The sequence below is a fragment of the Zea mays genome, chromosome 3 (genome assembly GCF_902167145.1).
Source record: "Zea mays cultivar B73 chromosome 3, Zm-B73-REFERENCE-NAM-5.0, whole genome shotgun sequence".
NCBI lineage: Eukaryota > Viridiplantae > Streptophyta > Magnoliopsida > Poales > Poaceae > Zea > Zea mays.
In genome coordinates, this window is record NC_050098.1 from 189,333,964 (window position 1) to 189,358,664 (window position 24,701).

Here is a 24,701-nt window from a genome sequence, read left to right on the forward strand (position 1 = left end):
TGGGATACCGATTGCTAAGATGTTGGTAGATGGAGGGGCGGCTGTAAATCTAATGCCTTATTCATTATACAGAAAATTAGGTAAACAAGATGACGAACTTGTCAAGACCAACATGACCCTCAGCGGTGTTGGAACTGATAGTTCGATCAAAGCCAGGGGAGTCACGTCCGTTGAATTAACCATCGGGACTAAGACCCTTGCTGCTGCATTCTTCGTCGCTGATGTAGAAGGAAATTACAGTTTAATCTTAGGAAGAGATTGGATTCACGCCAATCAATGTATACCTTCTACATTACATCAAATGCTGATACAATGGGTAGGCGATGACATAGAACAAGTACATGCTGATGTATCGGCCTGCATCGCTGTGGCTGATGCCCCTGTACTCTGGACTTACGAGACTGCTACATGTCTCACAGGAGTAGACTTTTCTGATTATCAATTCATAAGTATAGATAAGAAAGGTTTCATTCCTGTAATGCTAGAGCCGATGGAGAATCGGCTAAATCCTAAATAAAGTTAAATGATGAATACACACAAAGTTCATGAGTCTTTGGTCACGGACAGTTCGGCCGCCAAGGCCGGATGGTATGGTCTTTCACAAAAGAGTTCGGACTTTAAGGCCGAACATCTACCACAGCGAAAAGACAGTATTACGGATGATCCGGTCCCCGAGACCGGAAAGTCCGCCATCACGCAAAGATCATCTGATTCCTCTGTGGGAGACATGATAGAGGAATTCAGAGATCTTGATAAACTAGGACAGGGGTTTACATCGGCCGATCCTTTGGAGGAGATTGACATAGGAGATGGTAAAACTCCAAGGCCGACTTTTGTAAACAAGACCCTGGAGACCGATTCTAGAAATGAGATGATCGGTCTATTGAAGGAATATTCAGATTGTTTTGCTTGGAATTACACTGAAATGCCTGGACTAAGCCGAGAAATTGTCGAACATCGGCTGCCTATTAAGCCTGGTTTCAGACCTTTCAAGCAGAAAGCTAGAACATTTCGTCCAGATCTTCTCCCACGAATCAAGGACGAAATCCACCGGCTGCTAGAAGCTAATTTTATTAGACCTTGCAGATACGCAGAGTGGGTCTCCAATATTGTGCCGGTGGAGAAGGAGTCAGGTAAGCTTAGAGTATGCATTGATTTTCGTAATTTAAATAAAGCAACTCCTAAGGATGAATATCCCATGCCCATAGCCGATACATTAATCAATAATGCATCAGGAAATAGGATTATTAGCTTCCTTGATGGTAATGACGGATATAATCAGATTTTCATGGCCGAAGAAGATGCGTCTAAAACGGCCTTTATATGTCCAGGCTTCATTGGTTTATTTGAATGGGTTGTCATGACATTCGGTCTTAAAAATGCTGGTGCTACTTATCAGAGGGCTATGAATCTGATCTTCCATGAGTTGTTAGGAAACACTGTGGAAGTCTACATTGATGATATTGTAGTCAAATCGGCTGAGTTTAGTTCTCATATAGCTGATTTGCGCAAAGCCTTTGATAAAATGCGTTGGTATGGTTTAAAAATGAACCCACGTAAATGTGCTTTTGGAGTGTCGGCTGGTAAGTTTTTAGGATTTGTCATCCATGAACATGGTATAGAAATAGACCCTGACCGAATCAAGTCTATTCGGAATGTGGGGCCTCCGACGTGTAAGGTCGAAGTGCAGAGGTTTCTTGGCAAGGTGAATTATTTACGAAGGTTTATTTCTAACTTAGCCGGGAAGATTGATGCCTTCACCCCTATCCTTCGGCTTAAGAATGATGCTGAATTCACTTGGGGGGCAGAGCAGCAGAAAGCATTTGATCTCATTAAAAAATACTTGTCTTCGGCTCCCGTGTTAAAAGCACCACAAGTAGGAGCACCATTCAGATTATACATTGCAGCTGAAGACAGGGTTATTGGGGCTGTTCTGACACAAGAAACTGAGGGGAAGGAGCATGTGGTGACATATCTAAGCCGAAGGTTGGTGGATGCTGAAACAAGGTACACTTTTATTGAAAAGTTATGCTTATGCTTGTTCTATGCATGCACCAAATGTAGATGTTATTTACTGTCTAGTCGTTGCACTGTTTCTGGTCAAGCCGATGTAATCAAGTACATGTTGCATAACCCAATTATGAGTGGTAGAATTGGTAAGTGGGCTTATGCACTCATAGAATATGACTTGGCTTATGAACCATTGAAATCTATGAAAGGCCAAGTCATAGCAGATTTTATTGTAGAACATCGGGTTGATGATATTCATGAACTAGACATATCATACCTCACTATTACTCCTTGGACTTTATATTTTGATGGATCGGTTTGCAATGAAGGGCAAGGAATTGGCATTGTGCTTGTTTCACCAAGTAATGTCTCCTTTGACTTCTCTAGCCGATTGGAAACGTATTGCACTAATAATCAAGCTGAATATGAGGCCCTCCTATTCGGTTTAGAACTGTTAAATGGTATGGGAGTAAAACATGTGAAGGTATTTGGTGATTCTCAGCTGGTTGTCCAACAAGTGTTAGAAGAATATCAATGTCTTGATGGTACTCTAAATAGTTATCTTGAGAAATGTTGGAGCATAATCCATTCTTTTGATGAATTCAGTATTCAGCATATCTCTAGAGTTGAGAATCATAGAGCTAACAACTTGGCACAAGATGCATCGGGTTATCGGATAAAGAGAGGGAAATTTCACAAAACTGAAAATCTGATAACCAGTGCAGAGCCAAATTCCCAGGTCGCGGACCGTCCGCGTGTTGACGCCGGACCGTCCGAGGTTACCAGAAAGGTTCTCTTAGTCGATTCGGCTGACAATGAAGCCGATACAAGTGATTGGAGGACACCTATACTTAATTATTTGCAAAATCCCAATATCAGGACAGATAAGAACATTCGGCGAACAGCTTTCAAGTATGTTTTGATGAGTGATGAACTTTACCGCCGAACGGTTAATGATGTCCTGCTTAAGTGCTTGGGCTCAGATGATGCTATATTAGCCATGGCCGAAGTACATTAAGGGATTTGTGGTACCCATCAATCAGCTCCAAAGATGAAGTGGTTGTTGCGAAGGTCTGGTTTTTATTGGCCTAGTATGACAGCTGATTGTTTCAAGTACTACAAAGGGTGCCAAGTGTGTCAAAAATTCGGCGACCTACAGTTAGTCCCTGCAGCCGAATTACATCCTATCATCAAGCCTTGGCCATTCAGAGGATGGGGATTAGACTTTATTGGAGAAATTCATCCTTCATCATCAAAGGGGCATCGGTTTGTGTTAGTTGCCACTGACTATTTCACCAAATGGACTGAAGCCGTTGCTCTAAAGAACATGACGCACAAGGAGGTAATTGAGTTCATAACTGAGCATATTATTCATAGATTCGGCATTCCCCAAACCTTGACTACAGATCAAGGTACTTCTTTTATGTCAAAGGAGGTACGTGAATTTGCTGAATTATACAGAATTCAGCTGCTTAATTCGTCTCCATATTATGCTCAGGCCAATGGACAGGCCGAGTCTAGTAATAGGACGTTGATTAATTTGATAAAGAAAAAGGTATCTGATAATCCTAGACATTGGCATAAGATTTTGTCTGAAGCTTTATGGGCTCATAGAATATCTAAGCATAGTGCTACTAAAGTATCTCCTTTTGAGCTTGTCTATGGGCAGGAAGCAGTGTTACCTGTGGAAATAAGTTTGAATGCTGTCAGGTTTGCCAGACAAAATGATCTAACTACTACTGATTATTATAATTCAATGATGGATAATATTGATGAGGTGACCGACAAGAGGATGATAGCTTTGGGAGCAATAGAAAAGGACAAGATCATGGTAGCTAGGGCCTACAACAAGAAGGTCAAAGCAAAATCATTCCAAGTAGGAGACTTGGTGTGGAAGACCATTCTGCCTCTAAGGAATAAAGACCGAAAGTTCGGGAAATGGTCGCCAAGCTGGGAGGGTCCTTATAAAGTGAAACAGGTGATGTTTGGTAACGCTTATTTACTACAAACATTGCAAGGCAAGGATTTATCTAAGGCTTTGAATGGGCGTTTCCTCAAACAGTACCATCCTAGTATGTGGCAAGATGCCTAAGAAAACCGATGTGATCACATCGAGTTAGATGCTTTTGGTTCGCCCAGCTCCGCCAAAAGGCAGGGGGGCATATGTTCGAACCGGTTTTGAGCCGGCGGACAGTCCGGCCCTGAGGCCGGACGGTCCGCGGTCCGGACGGTCCGCGCCTGTGGGCCGGACGGTCCGCGCGTGCGCAGAACAGATTAGGGTTCCGAGTTTTGTGCTACGGTTGTTAGCTATATTCGCGGGATTAGCTCGGAATCAGTTGTGTAAAGGGTCCAGCCCCCCCTCTATAAATAGAGAGGTCTACGGCCGATTTGTAATCATCAACAATCGAATCAATACAACTTTTATTCACATTTTATCCTAGGAGTAGTTCTAGTCTAGCTTAGGTTTAGCCTCCCAATCCCCAAATTCTCCGCCTCTCCTTGACTCTACGTCGATTAGAGGAGTCTAGGTCGGCCTGCCCGAGCCTAGACACCACCTAGGATCTCTACTCCCCGACGGGGTCCCTCCCGGGAGCGAGATCCAGGCGCCGTCGGCGATCTTCCGCCGTCCCTGCGTACGTGCGGACCGTCCGGCCCCAGGGCGCGGACCGTCCGGCCGTCAGGCAGAAGTCCCAGCCGCGCACCAGGCCGCGGACCGTCCGGCCCCAGGCCGCGGACAGTCCGCCCTTGCGCAGAGAGCACCACCGCGCCTCGCACCAGGCCGCGGACCGTCCGGCCCCTGCGCGCGGACCGTCCGCCCCTGTGCAGAGGGCACCGCCACGGTTCTTGTTGAGTGTTTGGCGCTCCGAAAAGACGTCAACACATATAAATAACTAATAGGATTTACTCAATTATATGAAGATAAAACAAAACACTCTCAGTGGAGGTTTTACATAATTTCCAAGACATTGGAAACGAGTTAACATGGTTTCATCCCCATGAAACTCTATGAAACTTTTCCTTCTTAAATGATATGATATGTCATATGACAGGTTAATTAATATATGAAACACTCCATAAAACCTCTATTGTAAATAGCCTAAGATAGGTCGTGTTCTTTTGATGGCCAGTTCAGATTCCGCCCTGTAGGCCGTAGGCCGTAGGCGCGCAGCCATAGAGATAGCGGCTAACGCAACAACTTATGATCAGGACGTCGTCGGTGTTTGTTTTGGCCGGGACGTTGCTAACTTTCAGTTGCGTGCTTGGCAAAAATTGTTCGTTGAACGCATCCTTTGTTTAGTACTAGGAACTAGGCTTGTTGATCCAAGGTTTTTGAGCGGTTTAAGGGTTGATTTGGTGACAAGGGATCCCGGGAGGATTAGAGGGAATTGAGGGGAAATGAACTAATTTCCGCCTCAATTCCCTCTGATCCTCCCGGTATTCCGGATCACCAAATCAAGCCTAAGGGTTTGTTCGTTTTGCTCTCAATTCATGTGAATTGAATGGGATTGGATGGGTTTCAATCCCAAATAAGTCAAAATCTTTCATAATTTTTTCCAATCTCATGTAATCCACGTGGGAAAGAAATAACCGAACAAGCAGGATCAAACCATTTACACTCATATTTGCTAGGCTTGCACACCGGGTTGAGAATAAAATCTCAACCTGCAGGTTAAGACAGTCCTACCGAACTGAAAATCAACAGCTTTAGAAAGCAACTGCAATTATTGAGCCAAAGCAACCGCAGGAAAACAGAGCACCAGAATGCCAGATTGTCTTTGTCCTTGCTGGCCAGCGTACGACTCGGTGTGTCTGCCGGCCAAAGAAATGAATCTGGACTGGAGTAGGGCGAGAGCAAACAGCAAGAGCAGCATGGCCAATCTCATTATCTCAACATCGCCTGATCTTAGTCTTTTTTTCGGGTTTCGCTTTGGAAATGAATGATGCCCGAGTTGGTCTTGTTTCTTGCACTTGGGTTCAATCTGCTTAAGGCTCTGTTCGGTTGTTTGGATTGGAGCCCCGGATTAATTTCTAGCCGGATTACTTCTCTAATTTATATATATTTTGATGAGTTAGAATAAATCTTTGCTTATTCCGGTACAAGGGCCCGTTCGGTTGACACGGAATGGAAGTCCGGAATTGTTCTTATCCAGATTATTTCTCTAATTTGTATAAGTTTTATCAACAGAATGTAGAAATGAACGGACCCTAAGTTTTGGGCCGGATGGATACCAATATGGACCAATATATTTGACTACTAGGCGCCAAAGTGGGAGCGGGCTTGCTTGATTGACAGGTCTTGCCTTCGCCTCATCCTCTCTAAAAAAATGTTACTCTCTCGTATATCATTGTCGAATACTCGAAAGTTAAGAAAACTAACTAGGATTACGTGTGTTGACGCTTTTTCGGAGCGTCAATCACTCAAGAAGAACCGGCGGCGGTGCCCTCTGCACAGGGGCGGACGGTCCGCGCGCAGGGGCCGTACGGTCCGCGGCCTGGTGTGAGGCGTGGCGGTGCTCTGTGCACAAGAGCGGACGGTCCGCGACCTGGTGCAGGAGCTAGGATTCCCTGCCTGACGGCCGGACGGTCCGCGCCCTAGGGCCGGACGGTCCGCGCGTGCGCAGGGGCGGCGGAAGATCGCCGACGGCGCCTGGATCTCGCTCCCGGGAGGGACCCCGTCGGGGAGGAGAGATCCTAGGAGTTGTCTAGGCTCGGGCAGGCCGACCTAGACTCCTCTAATCGACGTAGAGTCGAGGAGAGGCGGAGAATTTGGGGATTGGAATACTAAACTAGGGCTAAACTAGAACTAGACTAGAACTACTCCTAATGCATAAGGTAAAAACGAGTAATAGACTTGATTTGTTCGATTGTTGGGGGTTCAATCGGCCGTAGCCCTTCATCTATATAAAGGGGGAGGTCTGGATCCGTTTCCAACTGTTTCTCGAGTTAATCCCGCGGTTTTAGGTAACAAATCCCGCGAGAAACTAGGAACCCTAACTGACTCTGCGCGCGCGCGGACCGTCCGCGCCACCACCGCGGACAGTCCGGACCGCGGACCGTCCGGCCTCGGGGCCGGACCGTCCGCACTGCTCTTTTTAGAGCTCAACATATGCCCCCTGCCTTTTGGTGAAGGTTGATGAACCAAAAGCATATGAACTAAACCTGATGTAGGTCACCGGCTTTCCGATATGAAGATTATTCAATAAAGCACCAATATAAAGGCCGTTTCGGATTGTATCTTTCTCGGCCATGACCATTTGATCAATGGATCAAAAGGAATAGAATGGAGGTGCCCCCCAGTCTGGATAGACGAAGGGACTATACATGTACCATGGATTCATCATCGTGCCATTCCATGTTTGAACAGGATAATATACCGACGATGAGTAAATAGGTGAAAAGTACCCTGGTCTCATAGAATGAATAGGCGATGCTTGTTGTGTCGCCTTTCGAGCCGTTTTGTTTACCCGTTTTGTTTTAGCAGGTGACCGAGGTTTCTTCGTTGACCGATCACGTAGAACGATCTTTTTGCTAGTATTCTTGGAGAGCAACTGATCAAAAGTAGAGTCAGTTTTGATCAACCGACCATATGTGCTTTGCCGTTGCGTCTCTTTCCCTTTTAAGGCTTTGTGTGGAGGTTGACGCCTTTGGCCATAGGCGGATTGTTCGGCAGAGTTAGCCGAACCGTCTGTCTGAGCACCGGACCGTCCGCCCGTAGGTGTCATACCGTCTGTGATGCTCAGGCCAGGCTGTCGTGCTTGGCTCATTAATTGTGCCTGCCCCCCGGTGCCTCCGGACCTTTTAGCCTTATCGTCCGGAGCCTTTCGAGCAATCTCCTTTTGCGATATATTTGACGTGCGAGGATCGTCAATGATGATGTCTTTGCTTTTGCTTTTATCAGCCATTTCGGGCCGAACTAAAATCTTTTCGCATGCGACATCTATTGTATTAACAGGAAATGGTTGTGTGTCCACTTGCATTTCCTGAAAAGCCAACCGGCCCTTATTTATGGCCGATTGTACCTGTCGACGAAAAACATTACAGTCATTGGTGGCATGAGAGAAAGAATTATGCCACTTACAATAAGCACGCCTCTTTAATTCATCTATAGGAGGGATATTATGAGTTAATTTAATGTTGCCATTTTTAAGTAGCTCATCAAATATCTTATCGCATTTGGCAACATTAAAGGTAGATTTAATCTCTTCTTGCCGATTCTTTTGAACCGGCTGTAAGGAAGAACATGCTGAAGATTTGGCCTTTGTTGGCCAAATAAACTCAGCGGTATATACATCTGCGGATTCATCATCTGAACTATCACGCTCTATTAGATGTATAGTACGGGCGGCCGATTTTGATGTCTCTTTAAATCGGCTTTCACAGGCTAAAGCCCGCTGATGTAGCTGGGCTATCGAAAAGAACTGGGTTCCATCTAATTTGTCTCTTAAGTAGGATAGCAACCCATTAAAAGCTAGCCCTGCTAGCTCTTTGTCTGCAACATGGATCCGAAAGCATCGGTTTCTAGTGTCCCGGAACCTCCGGATATAATCATTAATCGATTCTTCGCGTCCTTGTCGGACTGAAGCTAAGTCACCTAATCCTAATTCATATTCCCCAGCAAAGAAATGTTCATGAAATTTATTTTCTAACTCATTCCAAGAATTAATGGAATTAGGAGGCAGGGCAGCGTACCATGCAAAAGCAGTACCAGTAAGCGATAAAGAAAATAACCGAACACGAAATGCTTCTCCATCAGCCAATTCGCCTAGGTGTGCTAGGAACTGGCCTATGTGTTCGTATGTGCTTCTCCCATTCTCACCAGAAAACTTAGAAAATTCTGGTATCCTTGCCCCTTGTGGATATGGGACAATGTCAAACCGATGATTATATGGCTTTTGGTATGATTGCCCTACTCTGGCTACATTAACTCCGAACTTATCTCGAAATAGTTCAGTCATCTCTTCCCTAATTTTTTCCATTGCATCCGGTGGTAGACCACCGGATCCTGGGCTGTGGGGCTCATTTGGTCGGGTATTAGTATACCGACCTTCTTGCCGTGACCGATCGATAGTGTTGATCGGTCTGTGATTATATGGTGCATTATGGTTTAAATATGTAGAAGGCGAAATATACTGCTGTTGTGGTGTGTAATAATTTGGTGCATGGTGTGCAACAGCAGGTTCCGCATATGTGTATCCGGTTTGTACGGTGGTACATCCGAACTGGCCGGTCGTGTTCGCCATTATTGGGGCGCCACGCGGTAGTCCGGGTACGACCCCGGACTGTCCGGCATAGAAAGCCGGACGGTCCGCGTAAGGGTCGGACGGTCCGGGTAGCATCTCGGACGGTCCAACCGTGTCCAGGGTCGCCGATCTGCCAAACAGGGACGACGACGGTCCTAGGACGGCCCCGGACTGTCCGACAGAGCAAGCCGGACGGTTCGCGTATGGGCCGGATGGTCCGACCGTATTCAGGGGCGCCGATCTGCCAAGCAGGGATGGCGGCGGTGGTACTTGCCCTGGATATGAGTTCATCGGCATACCATATAATGGTTGGGTCTGCAAATCCCCATTTGTTGCCGATGTATTATACATAGATATCCTGTTACTAGTCTCATATGATGGAAAACTAGGAGCAACAGACTTCTCCAACGTATGCGTTAATTTTCTAATTGACTCTTCTAACCCTCCAATCTGTTGTTTCATTTGATTCTGCTGATGATCTACATACTGTTTAATAAATTGGATGTCGTCGGGTTTACTTACGTTGGGGACTTGAAGCGAAGATAGAAGAGATGCGAGGTCGGTCTCTCCATGTTTGACAACTTTCTGGTGGCGATCCACCGTGTATTGTGATAAGAATTTCTCCCTCGCTTGACGCATGTAGTCCTCGTATTGCTGTTGCTCATCGGCCGTCAAACTTTCAACATCCGGTTTCAGGATATTGTCCGGGGAGATATCGGTGTGATCTTTAGAACCGGCCATTTGAGGGCCTGATTTTTAGTAGATCTAAACACCGTCCCCAGCGGAGTCGCCAAAAAGTATGTTGACGCTTTTTCGGAGCGCCAATCACTCAAGAAGAACCGGCGGCGGTGCCCTCTGCACAGGGGCGGACGGTCCGCGCGCAGGGGCCGGACGGTCCGCGGTCTGGTGCGAGGCGTGGCGGTGCTCTCTGCACAAGAGCGGACGGTCCGCGGCACAGGGCCGGACGGTCCGCGGCCTGGTGCAGGAGCTAGGATTCCCTGCCTAACGGTCGGACGGTCCGCGCGTGCGCAGGGGCGGCAGAAGATCGCCGACGGCGCCTGGATCTCGCTCCCGGGAGGGACCCCGTCGGGGAGGAGAGATCATAGGAGTTGTCTAGGCTCGGGCAGGCCGATCTAGACTCCTCTAATCGACGTAGAGTCGAGGAGAGACGGAGAATTTGGGGATTGGAATACTAAACTAGGGCTAAACTAGAACTAGACTAGAACTACTCCTAATGCATAAGGTAAAAACGAGTAATAGACTTGATTTGTTCGATTGTTGGGGGTTCAATCGGCCGTAGCCCTTCATCTATATAAAGGGGGAGGTCTGGATCCGTTTCCAACTGTTTCTCGAGTTAATCCCGCGGTTTTAGGTAACAAATCCCGCGAGAAACTAGGAACCCTAACTGACTCTGCACGCGCGCGGACCGTCCGCGCCACCACCGCGGACAGTCCGGACCGCGGACCGTCCGGCCTCGGGGCCGGACCGTCCGCACTGCTCTTTTTAGAGCTCAACAACGTGAAAGAGAACTTTCTTTACTATGGTATCTCGTCTTTCTTTAGACTTGCGTCGTCGCGAGACATCATAAAGCACATCATAAAATATACTTCCGCCGGATTTTTTTTATTTGACATTTGTTAGTGTATATTTGTACTATCAGGCGTCAAATACAGAAAAATGGGGTAGTATCATAGAATATCACATGTATACTTTGTAAACATCACAACCATACATATAGGGAAACACAGATTTTAAAAGAAAAAGAAAAGGTGTAGTTTTTGAAGTAAAAGAAGAAAAGGTGTAGTTGAGGGAGAATACAAAAAACGCATGAACATTACTTGAAATCTTGAATAACCTAAACTATATCAAAGAATATCTCACAAATATTATATGAATACTCGGAGGTAAGAATAGAGCATATTATTTGGTACATCCAAAACCCTATTATAGCACATTGCTTGTATATCACACGACACATCATACGCAAAACAATCAATTGCATGTAAAATAAAAAAGAAAATGAAGAATAAAACTCCACAGAGAAAAGAAGATTTAAGCGAGAAGAATAATACAAACCCACAGAAAACAAAGAACAAAAATAAACAAGGAAAAAAATGGTAGAAAGAAAAATACAAAAGCAACTTTCGCTAGCCAGTTCCAATGCAATACTATGATATTTCAAAAAATATTATAGTATTCTGAATGAAAAGTGTTTGGTTGAACTCTGTAAAACACTATTTTGAATACATCTGTTTTTTAAAAAATATTTATACTACGGTCTATACTAAAGTTTTCTAAACCACGGTATCGTTGTCACGTTGACCATACTATTGTAAAACCTGCTGCCCACGTGAGCCTCAAGGCCGATGCTACATCCGAACTAGAAGTGGGCCGCGCTTGAATTGGACGGCGTTCCCTCTCGCTTTCGCCCTGTCGCTAGTTAGACAGGAAGAATACCATTTGTCCAATTCCACTACGCGCACGATAGGCAGCACATGTTGTGTAACCGAAGATTCCCAAGTTTCGTTAAGCATGATAGGGTCCATTTTTGCTGTGGATCGTTTTTTCCCCAATCATATGTACCTAGAGGTTATAACGGACTCTAAATCATACACTATAAAATATTTAAGATCAGACCTTATTTATATTCATTTTTTACTGAAAATATTTAGAGCCTTAACAATTAGTGAAGAAACATTTGGATCGCGATCTATTACCACATCTATCTGTACCATAAGATGCATATATTTCTGTAATAGACATACTGTAATATCTATGAGGTATATAGTGAAATTGTTACAAAATGGCTTTGAAATTATTCATCTCTTGCCCTTTTTAAAGCTATTTTACTGTTCTTATGCTCTTGTGGTTGTTCAATAATTACATTTGGAACAGATTGCTCATAAAATGACTTAATTTCTTGAGGAGAAGTATTATATGTATCTTTTGTAAGAAATATATTCTAAAAACATATAGCATCTCTAGATTCAATTACTATATCGACAAGCATATTAGGTGATTCTGATTTAATTTATAGGCAGTGCTATGATAAACATAAACATAAATCAGAAAGCCATCTCAAAAGTTTTTCGGTCCAAATCTATGTGCTTTTACTTATTGGTATACTGAACCTGGGTACAGCGCGGGGAGACCAACCAGGAACTGTTCCATGCTGCCACGATATATAGTGCTAGTATCCAACACGGCAACACTACATTTGGCTACAGAGTTCACCAGGAAATTTGTGTAACAGGACTCAGATGCGGAAAACGGCATTGAGAAAAATTTGAAAAGATCGATTATGAACACTCTGAACAGATTATACGGACACGTGCAGGTGTGGGCCGCATCAGGTCTCGTCTCAGCCTCTCATCAGGCGCGCTCTCTCAGCTCGCATCCCTCTTCGATCCAGCACGCGCTGACGCCCCGTACGGCACGTGCTCGTGGTAGGGCCGTGCGAATTCCAGCGCGCGGCACGGAAAAAGACATGCAGTCTCTCAGTATCCCAGCCGGCAGCCGGTCAGTGTGCCTGTGGTAGGTCACCACGCGCGCTGCAGAGCGCAGATCCCGCCCATGCGCGCGGCGAGGACCACGACGACACCGCGCGCAGGCGAGAGGCACCCGGCCCGGCGCAATAATGCAGCGCCGGCCCCAGCGGCCGGCGCTCTCGAGAGATTCTTCACCGGCTGGCCGCCTCCTTGCTCGCTCATGGGCTCATGGCATGTAGAGCCGGTTGCCGCACTTGCACCTCCACGCCTCCGGGTAGTATTCGGTGGTGACAGGCACGCCCGGCGGCACGGCCACGTGCACCGGGTAGCACGGGCTGCAGTCGCCGCACTTGGACGTGCACCGTGGCGGGTATGACCCCGGACCGTCCGCCAGCAGCCGCCGCCATTGCCCAGTCGTGTAGCACCCCTGTGCGAGTAGCAAGAAGAATAATGAATGAATCATCGTCAGTACTCGCTGCCGAGGGCACGTACGCGTGGAACGTACGTACGTATCAGTATTCAGTAGGGGTAAGGTCGCTATCATTGCTGGTGTTGCATTGCCGTTGCATCGGCAGTGACGTATGGTCAAAAGGCGTGGGATCCGGCGGCGTTGTTGGAGGGCTGTCGGCTGGGGACTGGGGCTCGGAGCTGCGAGCTGGCATGTGCCTGTGATCGCTACTCGCTACTGGCAGCTGCAGTGTGCACCGGGCCGGCCATGGCGGAGAGCCGGGTGTGGTTGGCGACGTGTCCTGTATCGCTCTCTCTCTCTGTGTGTGGGTTCAGATTTGATGTGCTAGCGGCTGGTCCATGAATGCGGTTCTCGGAGCAGACTACGAACAACAGAACAAGGCAACAGCTAATCAAGCCGGTTTGATCTAAACGCGGTCTCATCGGTACGTGCTCAGTAGATAGAGGAGAAGAAGAGGTAGCAGAGAGAGATGGATACCAACCTGATTACCGCAAGATGCTGCCGCTCGTCCTCGTCTCAAGGACTCTGAAGAGCAAAAAAAAGGGAAAAAAGAGGTCAATGAACTTACTTTGAGAGCGTAAATGGCAGTGAAACGAAGCTCAATCCGGTGCTAGACGACGACTGCAGACTGCTGCGTGCGTAAAGAACACGGCATGACGAAGCAAGCAACTAGCGAATGAACCTTGACAAACATGAACTACGGATGAGAAACGTGTCACACCAATAACTAACTATGCAAGAGCAGGTCACTCGAGAGAACCCACCCAGAAAAAGTTTCCGAAATGCGGCAAACATCTGCATAGGAGTGAGAACACCTTTCTTGATTCGTTACCTGAACGGAGCAACACAGTACTCCCCCTGCAGCCGCTGCCGCTGCCACTGCAAGCCCAGGACCGAACGCCGCACAGGCAGATGGCAACGGCGACGCACAACCCCGCCAGCTTTAGCATGGATCTGCCACACCACCTCCACCTCTGCATCTGCCTCTGCCTCCCCCGGGAGCACTCCATGGTCTGCAGGGAAACTCCTCTTTTTCAAGCCGCCGCAGCAAACTGTGTAGAGGCGGACGTCGGCAGGCAACCAAATCTAGGAAACCGAGAGGCACGGGGGAGGGCGTGCGCTCGCGCTGCGCACCTTCACTGCTGCATTGTAATATAGAGCCCCCCGCCTCTAGCTGCGTCCCTCTCCCGCTCAAACCTCAGCGCGGCTACCTCAGGCAACCTGATCGTCAAGTTTAATGGATCAGCGAGAAGCCGAGAAGGAGGCACTGTGCACGGCCATACTACAGGAGGCTAGTACAGAAGAGGCCGGAGAGCACGCAGGCAGAGGGGCAGTAGCCAGTAGCTGCGTACACTGACTCAAGTAGTGCACGTGCTAGCAGCCTCGCATCCTCCACCTCTCGGCTCTCGCCTCCTCACCCGTCACTTCAGGTAGACTTCTAGGAGTAGTTGTGTGTGTCTGGGGTGGGGTGACTGCTCGGTGCCGGCTACTGCTAGAGATCCATGTCAATCGGCGTCACCAAATGCTACTACTGCCGCTGCCGGACCGGATGGATACTCATCACTCAGTCACAGTTACTCGCTCGCCTTTTCTTCTACCCGTGGGGAAAGCAAGGACGGCGGTGGTGGTGGAGCCATGGAGGAGCTGATGCATCCATGTGCACCTGTAAAGCCTGCGGTACTTGACAGAAGTTAACGCAAACACAGGGGCCCAGGCCCAGCTACTGGTCCAAATGTCCAATACGGAGACGTACATAATGGGGGTCTGGTAATCTGGTCGTTCTTGGGTCGAGACAGTGTGACTTAGCAGTGGATGGGCGAATACTCGGCGACAAGTCAAAGAGAAGAGATGGAGGCAGAAAATTTATTAGGAGAAGCTAAACTAAAAACCCTTTACAGTATATGAGTCCTCATACACTATTTTGTGTATATTTTACATTTTAGAGTAGGTTTAAGTGAAGCTCCATAGACTTGGGAGCTGGAACCTCGCTCGTCCCACCACTACACCTGTCACTGGTCTAGTAGCTTATTCATCTACTAGGTAAATACCCATGCGTTGCTACGGAGTGAACATGTTATGTTATGATAAGATATATTAAAATTAAAAAATTCTAATTTTCATTTTATGTTTTTGTTATCATCTTTTAAAGTTCTTCATTTTGTTTTCTTATAACAAACCTATTTGGTGGACCTACATGTGCTTGTACTTAGATGCAATACATGATAGCATGTATTATAAATTTTTACTTTTTATTTTTCTACCTTAGCATAAGGTGGTTGTTGATCATTGTCCAATTTTGGTTACTTCAGGTTACAAGAGAAGATTACTTGAGTGGTCGATAAGCATTGCATTTTAATGTATATGGTGAAATTTATTCGATGTGTAAGACTTATATAAAAATTCTTAACTTTAAAAGACATAACAACATAAAATGGAAATTAGAATTTTTTAAAATTTTAATATATCTTATTATAACATGTTCACTCTACAGCAACGCACGGACGTTCACCTAGTTAGTTATTAAAAAGACGGGATTGACAAAATGCTTTATGCAGGTTTTAAGCCCAAAATAATACAAGAATAATAATTACATGTGCACAGGTCTATGGAAATTAAAATATGAGGGCTCATACCCAGTAAATCAGAAACTACATTGGTTGGCAATTTGGCATCACTCTTGTTAGTCGTCTATTGCAGGCAGATATCATATTCATGCTAAACTAAATTATGAATGTTTCTACTTGGATGAAGCTATGGCCAGGAGATTTCTCTATACCCATGCTCTTCCCATCTGCCCTCTTATTTTCTTTGTGTCATCCCACTGACCACCTTCAGCATGTAAGTTTGAGATCAGCACACGTGCTCCCACATCATAGGAGCTAACTTAATTACAAGCTGAAAGAAGTGACCCCAAATTACATGATTACGCACCTTTAGATTTGCTTGCAGCTTATTACTGGAGTCTTGAGAAAAAACTGACCCAAGATTTTGCGATGTGTGTTGCCGATTTCTGTGACGGTATACTGACCCATTGACCCTAGACTTCCTAAAAAGAACCACACGTTGAAGCCTTCCATGAACAAAAGCCAATAAATAGTTGCAATAAGTGCAAAGAGTATCATTAAACCTTTTATGTTTCTCATACTTCATCTTCATGTCTCTTTCTTTGCATGGTGAATAACGTGGAATGCTTGATGGTTCATAGGCGTATGGTTCTGTCCTGAAGAACTGAATCCATAGAAAATAACAACTTGATAAGCACAGCTGAACAAAGAACCACTTTTCTTTGTTTCCAACTAAAAACTGATATCTACGGTACACGAATGCAAACTACACTAATCCATGCACAGTTTAACAAATGGTATGGTTGTCATGGGTTACTTTTCACACAACAATAACACTTACATAGTTTCGCAGTTTAACTTCTCAGTAGATAATTAATTGTCTGTGCAGAGTAGTCAAATTCAAAGGGTATAGTAAGTAGTACCTGATATTTTATGCTTGGAGCAGATGAGAGAAAACAATGGTCAACAAAGAACAAATTGCAGAATGTTAGAGAACCAAAAATATCAGATCAGATACTCAATTGCATTGCGTTAGAATGCATCAAAAGCATGACAGTTATCACAATCATACAGATAAATTGCAAAGCATATTTCTTGTCTTTCTAGTACTCTTCTAGACAATCTACACATCTGAACTGAATATCTATAGAGAATGGTAGCAAAGGTCTAACAGCAAGCATTGTAATATCTGTCATGAGAACCATCATCAGCATTACAGACAAACTGTATATATCCGACAATTGTGCTCACGACTGAGGTAAACAAGCATGAACATATATTCCTGCACACATCTTAAAAGGGACATGCAGGCACTGAGTTAACCAAAGGTGTTTGATGTAAGCACCAAGAAACTAATATAAAATCTTAAGCATATACAGTCTATAAGGGGAATATGATAATTAGCCTTATCCTACGAGACCAGGTTCAACGACCAAGATGGAATAAATTTGGTGAAAGACAAAGCCACAAACCTGATACAGCAGTTCCAGGGCTTCCCTACACTTCAGTGGCTGGTTCTGATTCATAGATACACAACGATCACATAGTTCCATCTGAATATAAAGTTGCTCGTTCTCAAACCAAGAGGTGAAATATCGAATTACATTCTCATGAGAACCTGGAAAGACATGGTATGAATGTTATAATCATCCTAGCAAATGTAGTTGAAAATGAAGAACCAAATGCAAAGTTTAGTGTGTGACCTAAGGCTGTCGTAGCTTAGACTCCTTTCACTCTTATGTTCAAGAAAAGCAGCCAGAAAATTACAAGACATTTCTAAACAAAATCAAATCTACCACAACCTATAGAACAAGTAAACTGGTAACTGACTTAGTTCACAACTATCCTAATAACCAATAATAAACCCAAAATTCTGAATTGTTTTTGTTGTATGTAAGTCAAAATAAGAACCAGTGTAACACATGACACATTTATATATAACATTGTTTAAGGTCTATCTCAATTCAATAGGATAACCCTAAACTTTCGATCCAAAAAGAAGTTTATCAACCATAGCGACTATTTTTTCCAATGCAGTGGCCATACACTCTTTAAGCTCTAACTGTTTACTCTGTTTCTACATATTCCATGTGTGTATGTCACCACCCTACTAATATTGAACAGGAAGTTTAAGAAAAACTATAATTACAAGCACCAATTGATCTACCAAGTTTCACAAAGATTCAAAGAACTAAATGTGGTACCGGAACTATAAACAACATTTAGAGCAAACATACTGAACATGCATCGCTTGTTACAAAAAAGAATCATATTGTACAGACTGACGCTACTGTAAAACCAACGAATAAGAAGAATAATGTCCTATTTTTTTTGTCATACTGGCCATTTGCATTTCAAGAGGACCAATATTGTTCTGTGGAATAAAACCTTGGAGAAAACCCAATTCCACATACAGGTCATTTGCATCAATATCGGATTGTCCATCTTTTTAAGTGCATCCTCAAGATGATGACAACAAGATTTTAAACTCTTTTTATCTAATGACCGCAATGCATCAGAACTGAATAAGAAACCAAATATTTTTTGATAACCTTGATACTATTCAAATCTCCTCGTAAGTGAAGAAATAGCATGATCAACAATAGACATAAATAGTTGTTTCTAAAAGATTCCTCTTCAGACTGTCAATCTATCCTTGGGACCTTTCACAATTGATAGGTCTCTTTTTGGTCCCTTTACTACTAAGATGTCAACTTGTCGAGGATCTAGTGAATCCCAATACCTTAGATCAAATATATCAACATGAAAAGGTGCATCATCAATATTTGCAGCAGAACTACCCAAGTTATCATCAAAGCTAGCATCATCAACACTATTAGGAGCTTGGCCAACAATATTTGTGGGGTCTCTGTCTCACTATCATTAATATGATTAGGATTTTCTGTATCTTCTGCAGTATCTTGATCAAATATCTTAGCATTGTGAGAAAAAAACTTGTGGTTCTTTAATGATAAATCTCTCCATAACCCCTTTCTGAGATTGAGTTAATTCCTCCGCTCTTTGCTTTTTTAACACTTTTGATGCCTAGACTTAAATTTTATAATCCAATTTGAAGAAGACATAGTTTTCTAGATGGTACAATTGGACAATAGTCAATTAATTTATTAATACACAAAAAATAAAATAAGTAGAGGAGCCCAACCAGCCTAGCACGTACAGGTTCAGAATAGAAAACAAATAAACAATCCAACATCATATTGAGGGAGCTCGTTCATGTCTCCATGAATAAATAAAAAATGCTAATATGCTACAGAATTGACAGGGGCTAGATTAGAATAGAATGTTGTGTGCGGTCTGCAATTTACTACAAAATCAAAGCGTACCTCAAAAGGGAAAACAATGGATTGGTCCGTTGATTGCTGATTGGGCTGCCGTCAGCGGATGAATCATGTCACGTACAAGTCGAACTGTGGCAGAAATCAGGATCAAGGAACGGAGGCACACGCCCGACGTCTCAGGCAGGAGCAGTGACGGCGTACAGATCGCGACTGCCTGCGGGGGATGAGAGCGCATCCTCCACGAGATACGCGCAGATTCCGACGATGACCCGGACGCTGGCCCCGACGACAACGACGAGGCACCGACGTCGACCAGCTCGTCTGCGGCCACGGGGGACCACTACGACTGCGGTGCCGCGTGGACGACGGCGAACTACAGGCTGCAGCCGCGGGTGACGCGGTGGAAGGCCAAGCGGCGGCGGTGGCTGCACCAGAACCCGGGGTTCCCGTCCCGCGACGCGCGCGGCGGCCCGCGGGTGCTGCTGGTCACGGCATCGCCGCAGGGGCCCTGCGGCAGCCCCGACGGTGACCGGTTCCTGCTCCGGGCCACCAAGAACAGGCTCGACTACTGCCGCCTCCATGGCGTCGATATGGTGCACGCCACGGCGCGACTGGAGGACCCCGAGCTGCGGTCGGCCGGCTACGGCGACGGGTGGGCCAAGCTCGCGCTGCTGCGGCGCCTCATGCTGGCGCACCCGGAGGTGGAGTGGTTGTGGTGGCTGGACGTCGGCGCGCTCGTCACCGACATGGGGTTCGAGCTCCCGCTGGCGCGCTACGAGGGCGCCCACCTCGTGGTGCGCGGCGACTCGTACCAGCTCTTCCAGCGTCGGGCCTGGGACGCCGCCAGCACCGCCAGCTTCCTGCTCCGCAACTGTCAGTGGTCACTGGACCTGCTTGACGCGTGGGTCGTCATGGCGCCCAAGGGCCGCGCTCGCCATGACGCCGGGGAGCTGCTGACGGCGACGTTGGCGGGGCGGCCGACGACCAGTCCGCGCTTGTACACCTGCTCATCACCGAGAAGGAGCGGTGGATGGACCGGGTGTACCTCGAGAACCAGTACTACCTGCACGGCGTCTGGACGGCGCTGGTCGGCACGAGAAGGCCATGGAGAAGCACCACCTGGGGTACGGCGATGACCGCTGGCCCTTCGTCACGAACTTCGCCGGCTGTAATCCTTGCGACGGCGGCAAGAATCGCAGTGATGAGTACCCGATGGACCGGTGCGCCAGCGGCATGGAGCGCGCCTTCAACTTCGCCGACAACCAGGTGCTTAGGCTCTACGGCTTCCGGCACGAGTCGCTGGCGAGCGCCGACGGGGGATGAGAGCCGCCGCGCGACTGCCTGCGCGGATGAAGTCTTTAGGGTTTTTCCTAGATGGGCCTTATAGAATTTCATTGATAGATGGGCCTCATACGTTAACCAAATAACGCAGCACATGTAGGCTACCGCAGCACAAATATATTGTACCATATCGGCCAGCCAAAGGTTGCGGTAGCAACTTATAAACCTTCCTGCTACAGAGGAAGCAGTCAGCTTGTGTAATCAGCTCTTGGTATTGTCTACTTGCGTCAAATTTTTGCGCGCGCGGATGGGGTGGGGTGAGGAGGGCAGGTTAGTGTGGCGATGGACGATCCAGATTGAACGAAGGCAGAACGACAGGCTACCCTTACAGCCTTAATAAGTAGTAGAGATATTTACTATTTTAAATTTCACTCTCTAAACAGTATAAACAGTATGTTTTATTGTACAAAATAATATTTTGCACGACCATATACATAATATGATGGCCACAGTCTTAGTGGACTCAGCGGCTATGGTCAAGCATCCTAGGATAGCCTGTCGTCTAAGAGCAAGGCTATTAATATAGCTTACCATTGGTCGTAAGGATTGTTGCAACCAACCTCTTAGCTCACTTGTACAATAGTTAGATCTCCAACAACAACCTATAAAAAAGGTATGGTACCCTAACTATAACGTTTTTATTAGAACACAAAGCCTCCAACAACAACCTGTATCGCATCTGCTAAAATAGTGTTCGCCTCTGGTGCCCGCCAAATCTGGGTGTCTTTGTTCGTCCGCTATCTGCATCTTCATGGGCCCGAGGCATATTGCACATCACACTACTACAACGACAACAAGATGCAGTTGGGGGCGAAGGCGATGGTGAGCAAAGAGCGATGTGAGAGGCGCCGGGAGGAAGTTGCCTCTGCTGGCGTGGGATGCGAGCGGCACCAGCGTCTAGCTCGCATTCTTTCCATGACGTTAGAGCATCTGGTCCATAGCGCGGGATCCGGATGCGAAGTTGTCAAGAGTGGCATGTTCCGTGGGGAGGTGAGGGCGAAGGCCGCTGCCAACGGCGCAACGGAGAAGACGTTCTTGCGTCCGAGCGTGGGCTCTTTCCCTTGAAGGATGTGTGACAAGATAATCAGTGGTCGCGTCAGCTAGGAAGTGAGGGGTTACGGGAGAACATAAAAATTGATATAGGGTATGAGATATTGATGACGTTGTTGGAGATGAAGAAGATATAATGGATAAAATATTTTAGAGTGTGCTCTAAAGTCTAAAGGATATGGAATATTTCTTAGCGAATGAAATTTAGTTCACACTACTAGAGAGAGTCTTAGGACGTGTTTGTATCCTATGTTCTAAACTTTAGCAAGGTGTTAAACTTTAGCAGTGTTAAAAGAGATGCTAAAGTTTAGCACTTTACTTCTGTTTGGATAGCAATGCTAAAGGAGGGACAATGGAGTTTGTTAATGGGTGAGCAGACCACTTTTAGCACTGTTTAGCACCAAAGAAAGAGCTAATGAGCTAATAGGTGTTAAACATTAGCGCTGCCATTTTAGTATGCCTGTTTGGTTTTATATGTGCTAAACTTTTTAGTAAAAAATGTTATGCTAAACTTTAGCACTAGAAATAAACAGAGCCTCAATGTATAATCCACTAGACCACCAGTCTCTCTCTCAGAAGATTTTTTTTATTCTCGTATCTAAGCCGTTGTAAGATAATAGCCTGCTTCTCCTATAACCCTCTCCTCCAACTCAAAGTTTAGTCTTTTATAGCCGTTACTATACTTACTCCTTCAACATGTTTAGATGGTCTAAGACTAAAGTTTATAAATTAATATTTAGTTGAGTTAAATTTAGATGGATTGATTTTAGTCAAGTGTTTAATACAAAGACTAAAATAAAAATAAATTATTTCTTACGGATAAATTCATGAGCACTTTCTACTTCAATTTTGTCTATATTTATCAACTAATAGATTAACAACTAGTTGAAGTGAAAGTTGTTAGATAATTGTATATTTTAAGATTAAATTAATTTCTAAAGCGATCACTACGTGAACAATGACTAAATCACATATAGCAAATAAAATTATATCCAAGTGGTAGATTAAATCTATTTTGAATGTATCTAACAGAAACAAACTCATCGTTATTCACGGTGAGGATTGCTTCTAAAAGGGAATTAGGCTTACACCTATTTCCTAAATGATTTTGGTGGTTGAATTGCCCAACACAAATAATTGGACTAACTAGTTTGCTCTAGTCAAAAAGTTATACAGGTGCCAAAGGTTCACACTAAGTCAATAAAAGACCAAGAAAAGGGTTTAAAAAAGAGAGCAAGGGATAACCGAAGGCTGCCCTGGTCTGGCGCACCGGACTATCCGGTGTGCCACCGGACAGTGTCCGATGCACCAGGGAACTCGACGCCCAACTCTTCACCTTCGAGCATTTTCAGAGGGCTCCGCTATAATTCACCGGATTGTCCGGTGCACCACCGGACAGTGTCCGGTGCCCCAAGGAAGAGCAACTCTGAACTCGCCAGCTTCGGTAATTCGCTCCGCTATAATTCACCGGACATGTCCGGTGCACACCGGACTGTCCGGTGAGCCAGCGGAGCAACGGCTACTTCGCGCCAACGGTCGACTGCAACGCATTAAATGCGCGCCAGCGCGCGCAGAGGAGCAGTGCACGCGCGGGTGGCACACCGGACAGTCTACAGGACTTGTCCGGTGCACCACCGGACAGCCAGGCGGGCCCACAAGTCAGAGCTCCAACGGTCGAAACCCAACGGCCTGGTGACGTGGCTGGCGCACCGGACAGTGTCTGGTGGCGCACTGGACTGTCCGGTGCGCCATACGACAGCAGCCTCCACCAAACGGCTAGTTTGGTGGTTGGGGTTATAAATATCCCCAACCACCTCACATTCAAGTCATCCAAGTTTCCACCCTCCAACTACTTACAAGAGCTCTAGCATCAATATAAGACACACCAAAGAGATCAAATCCTCTCCCAACTCCACACAAAGCTTTAGTGATTAGAGAGAGTGATTTGTCGTGTTCATTTGAGCTCTTGCGCTTGGATCGCTTCTTTTCTTTCTCATTCTTTCTTGAGATCAAACTCACTTGTGATTGAGGCAAGAGACACCAATCGTGTGGTGGTCCTTGCGGGAACTTTGTGTTCCAATTGTTTGAGAAGAAGAATCTCACTCGGTCCGAGGGACCGTTTGAGAGAGGGAAAGGGTTGAAAGAGACCCGGTCTTTATGACCACCTCAACGGGGAGTAGGTTTGCAAGAACCGAACCTCGGTAAAACAAATCCGCGTGTCACACTCTTTATTCGCTTGTGATTTGTTTTGCGCCCTCTCTTTCGGACTCAATTATATTTCTAACGCTAACTCGGCTTGTAGTTGTGATTAACTTTGTAAATTTCAGTTTCACCCTATTCACCCCCCCTCTAGGCAACTTTCAATTGGTATCGGAGCCCGATGCTTCATTAGAGCTTAACCGCTCGAAATGATGTCGGGAGAACACACCAAGAGGGAGATGGAGACCAGCGACAAGCCCACTACAAGCCACGGGAAGGCTTCATCGGGAGAGTCCCGCAACAAAAAGAAAGGGAAGGAAAAGAAATCCTCTTCCCACAAGTCGCATCGGAGTGGCGACAAGAAAAAGAAGATGAGGAAGGTGGTCTACTACGAGACCGATACTTCATCACCTTCCACATCCGGCTCCGACGCGCCGTCCGTTACTTCTAAGCGCCATGAGCGCAAGAAGGTTAGTAAGATCCCCCTACGCTATCCTCGCATTCCTAAACATACGCCTTTACTTTTCGTCCCATTAGGCAAACCACCAACTTTTGATGGTGAAGATTATGCTAGGTGGAGTGATATGATGCGATATCACCTAACCTCACTCCACAAAAGTATATGGGATATTGTTGAGTTTGGTGTACAGGTACCATTCGTAGGGGATGAAGATTATGATGAGGACGAAGTGTCCCAAATCCAACACTTCAATTCCCAAGCCACAACTATACTCCTCGCCTCTCTAAGTCGAGAGGAGTATAATAAGGTGCAAGGGTTGAAGAGTGCTAAGGAGATTTGGGACGTGCTAAAAACCGCACACGAAGGAGACGAGGTGACCAAGATCACCAAGCGGGAAACGATCGTGGGGGAGCTCGGTCGCTTCCGTCTTCGCCAAGGGGAGGAGCCACAAGATATGTACAACCGACTCAAAACCTTGGTGAACCAAGTGCGCAATCTCGGGAGCAAGAAGTGGGATGACCACGAAGTGGTTAAGGTTATTCTTAGATCACTTGTTTTCCTTAACCCTTCTCAAGTTCAA

General features: G+C 45.9%; 1 protein-coding gene and 1 pseudogene across 4 annotated transcripts; one reads left to right on the forward strand and one right to left on the reverse strand.

The window, feature by feature from the left end:
- Positions 1–12,336: 12,336 nt before the first annotated feature.
- LOC100278334 (EPIDERMAL PATTERNING FACTOR-like protein 6) lies at positions 12,337–14,817 on the reverse strand. Of its 4 annotated transcripts, XM_035965798.1 has the most exons (5): positions 14,561–14,817; positions 14,343–14,429; positions 14,041–14,221; positions 13,690–13,733; positions 12,337–13,166 (listed from the first exon to the last, which is right to left on the reverse strand). In XM_035965798.1, the coding sequence occupies exons 3-5, from the start codon at positions 14,216–14,218 to the stop codon at positions 12,966–12,968; spliced, it is 423 nt and encodes a 140-aa protein (XP_035821691.1). In that variant the 5' UTR covers positions 14,219–14,221; positions 14,343–14,429; positions 14,561–14,817; the 3' UTR covers positions 12,337–12,965. The 4 variants fall into 4 exon arrangements, with proteins under 4 accessions (XP_035821691.1, XP_035821690.1, XP_008672645.1 ...); XM_035965797.1 differs by having other exon boundaries at positions 14,343–14,817; XM_008674423.4 differs by having other exon boundaries at positions 14,041–14,429; positions 14,561–14,814.
- Positions 14,818–14,843: 26 nt separating this feature from the next.
- On the forward strand, positions 14,844–20,394 carry LOC103652423 (probable glycosyltransferase 3; annotated as a pseudogene).
- The last annotated feature ends 4,307 nt before the right edge of the window (positions 20,395–24,701 follow it).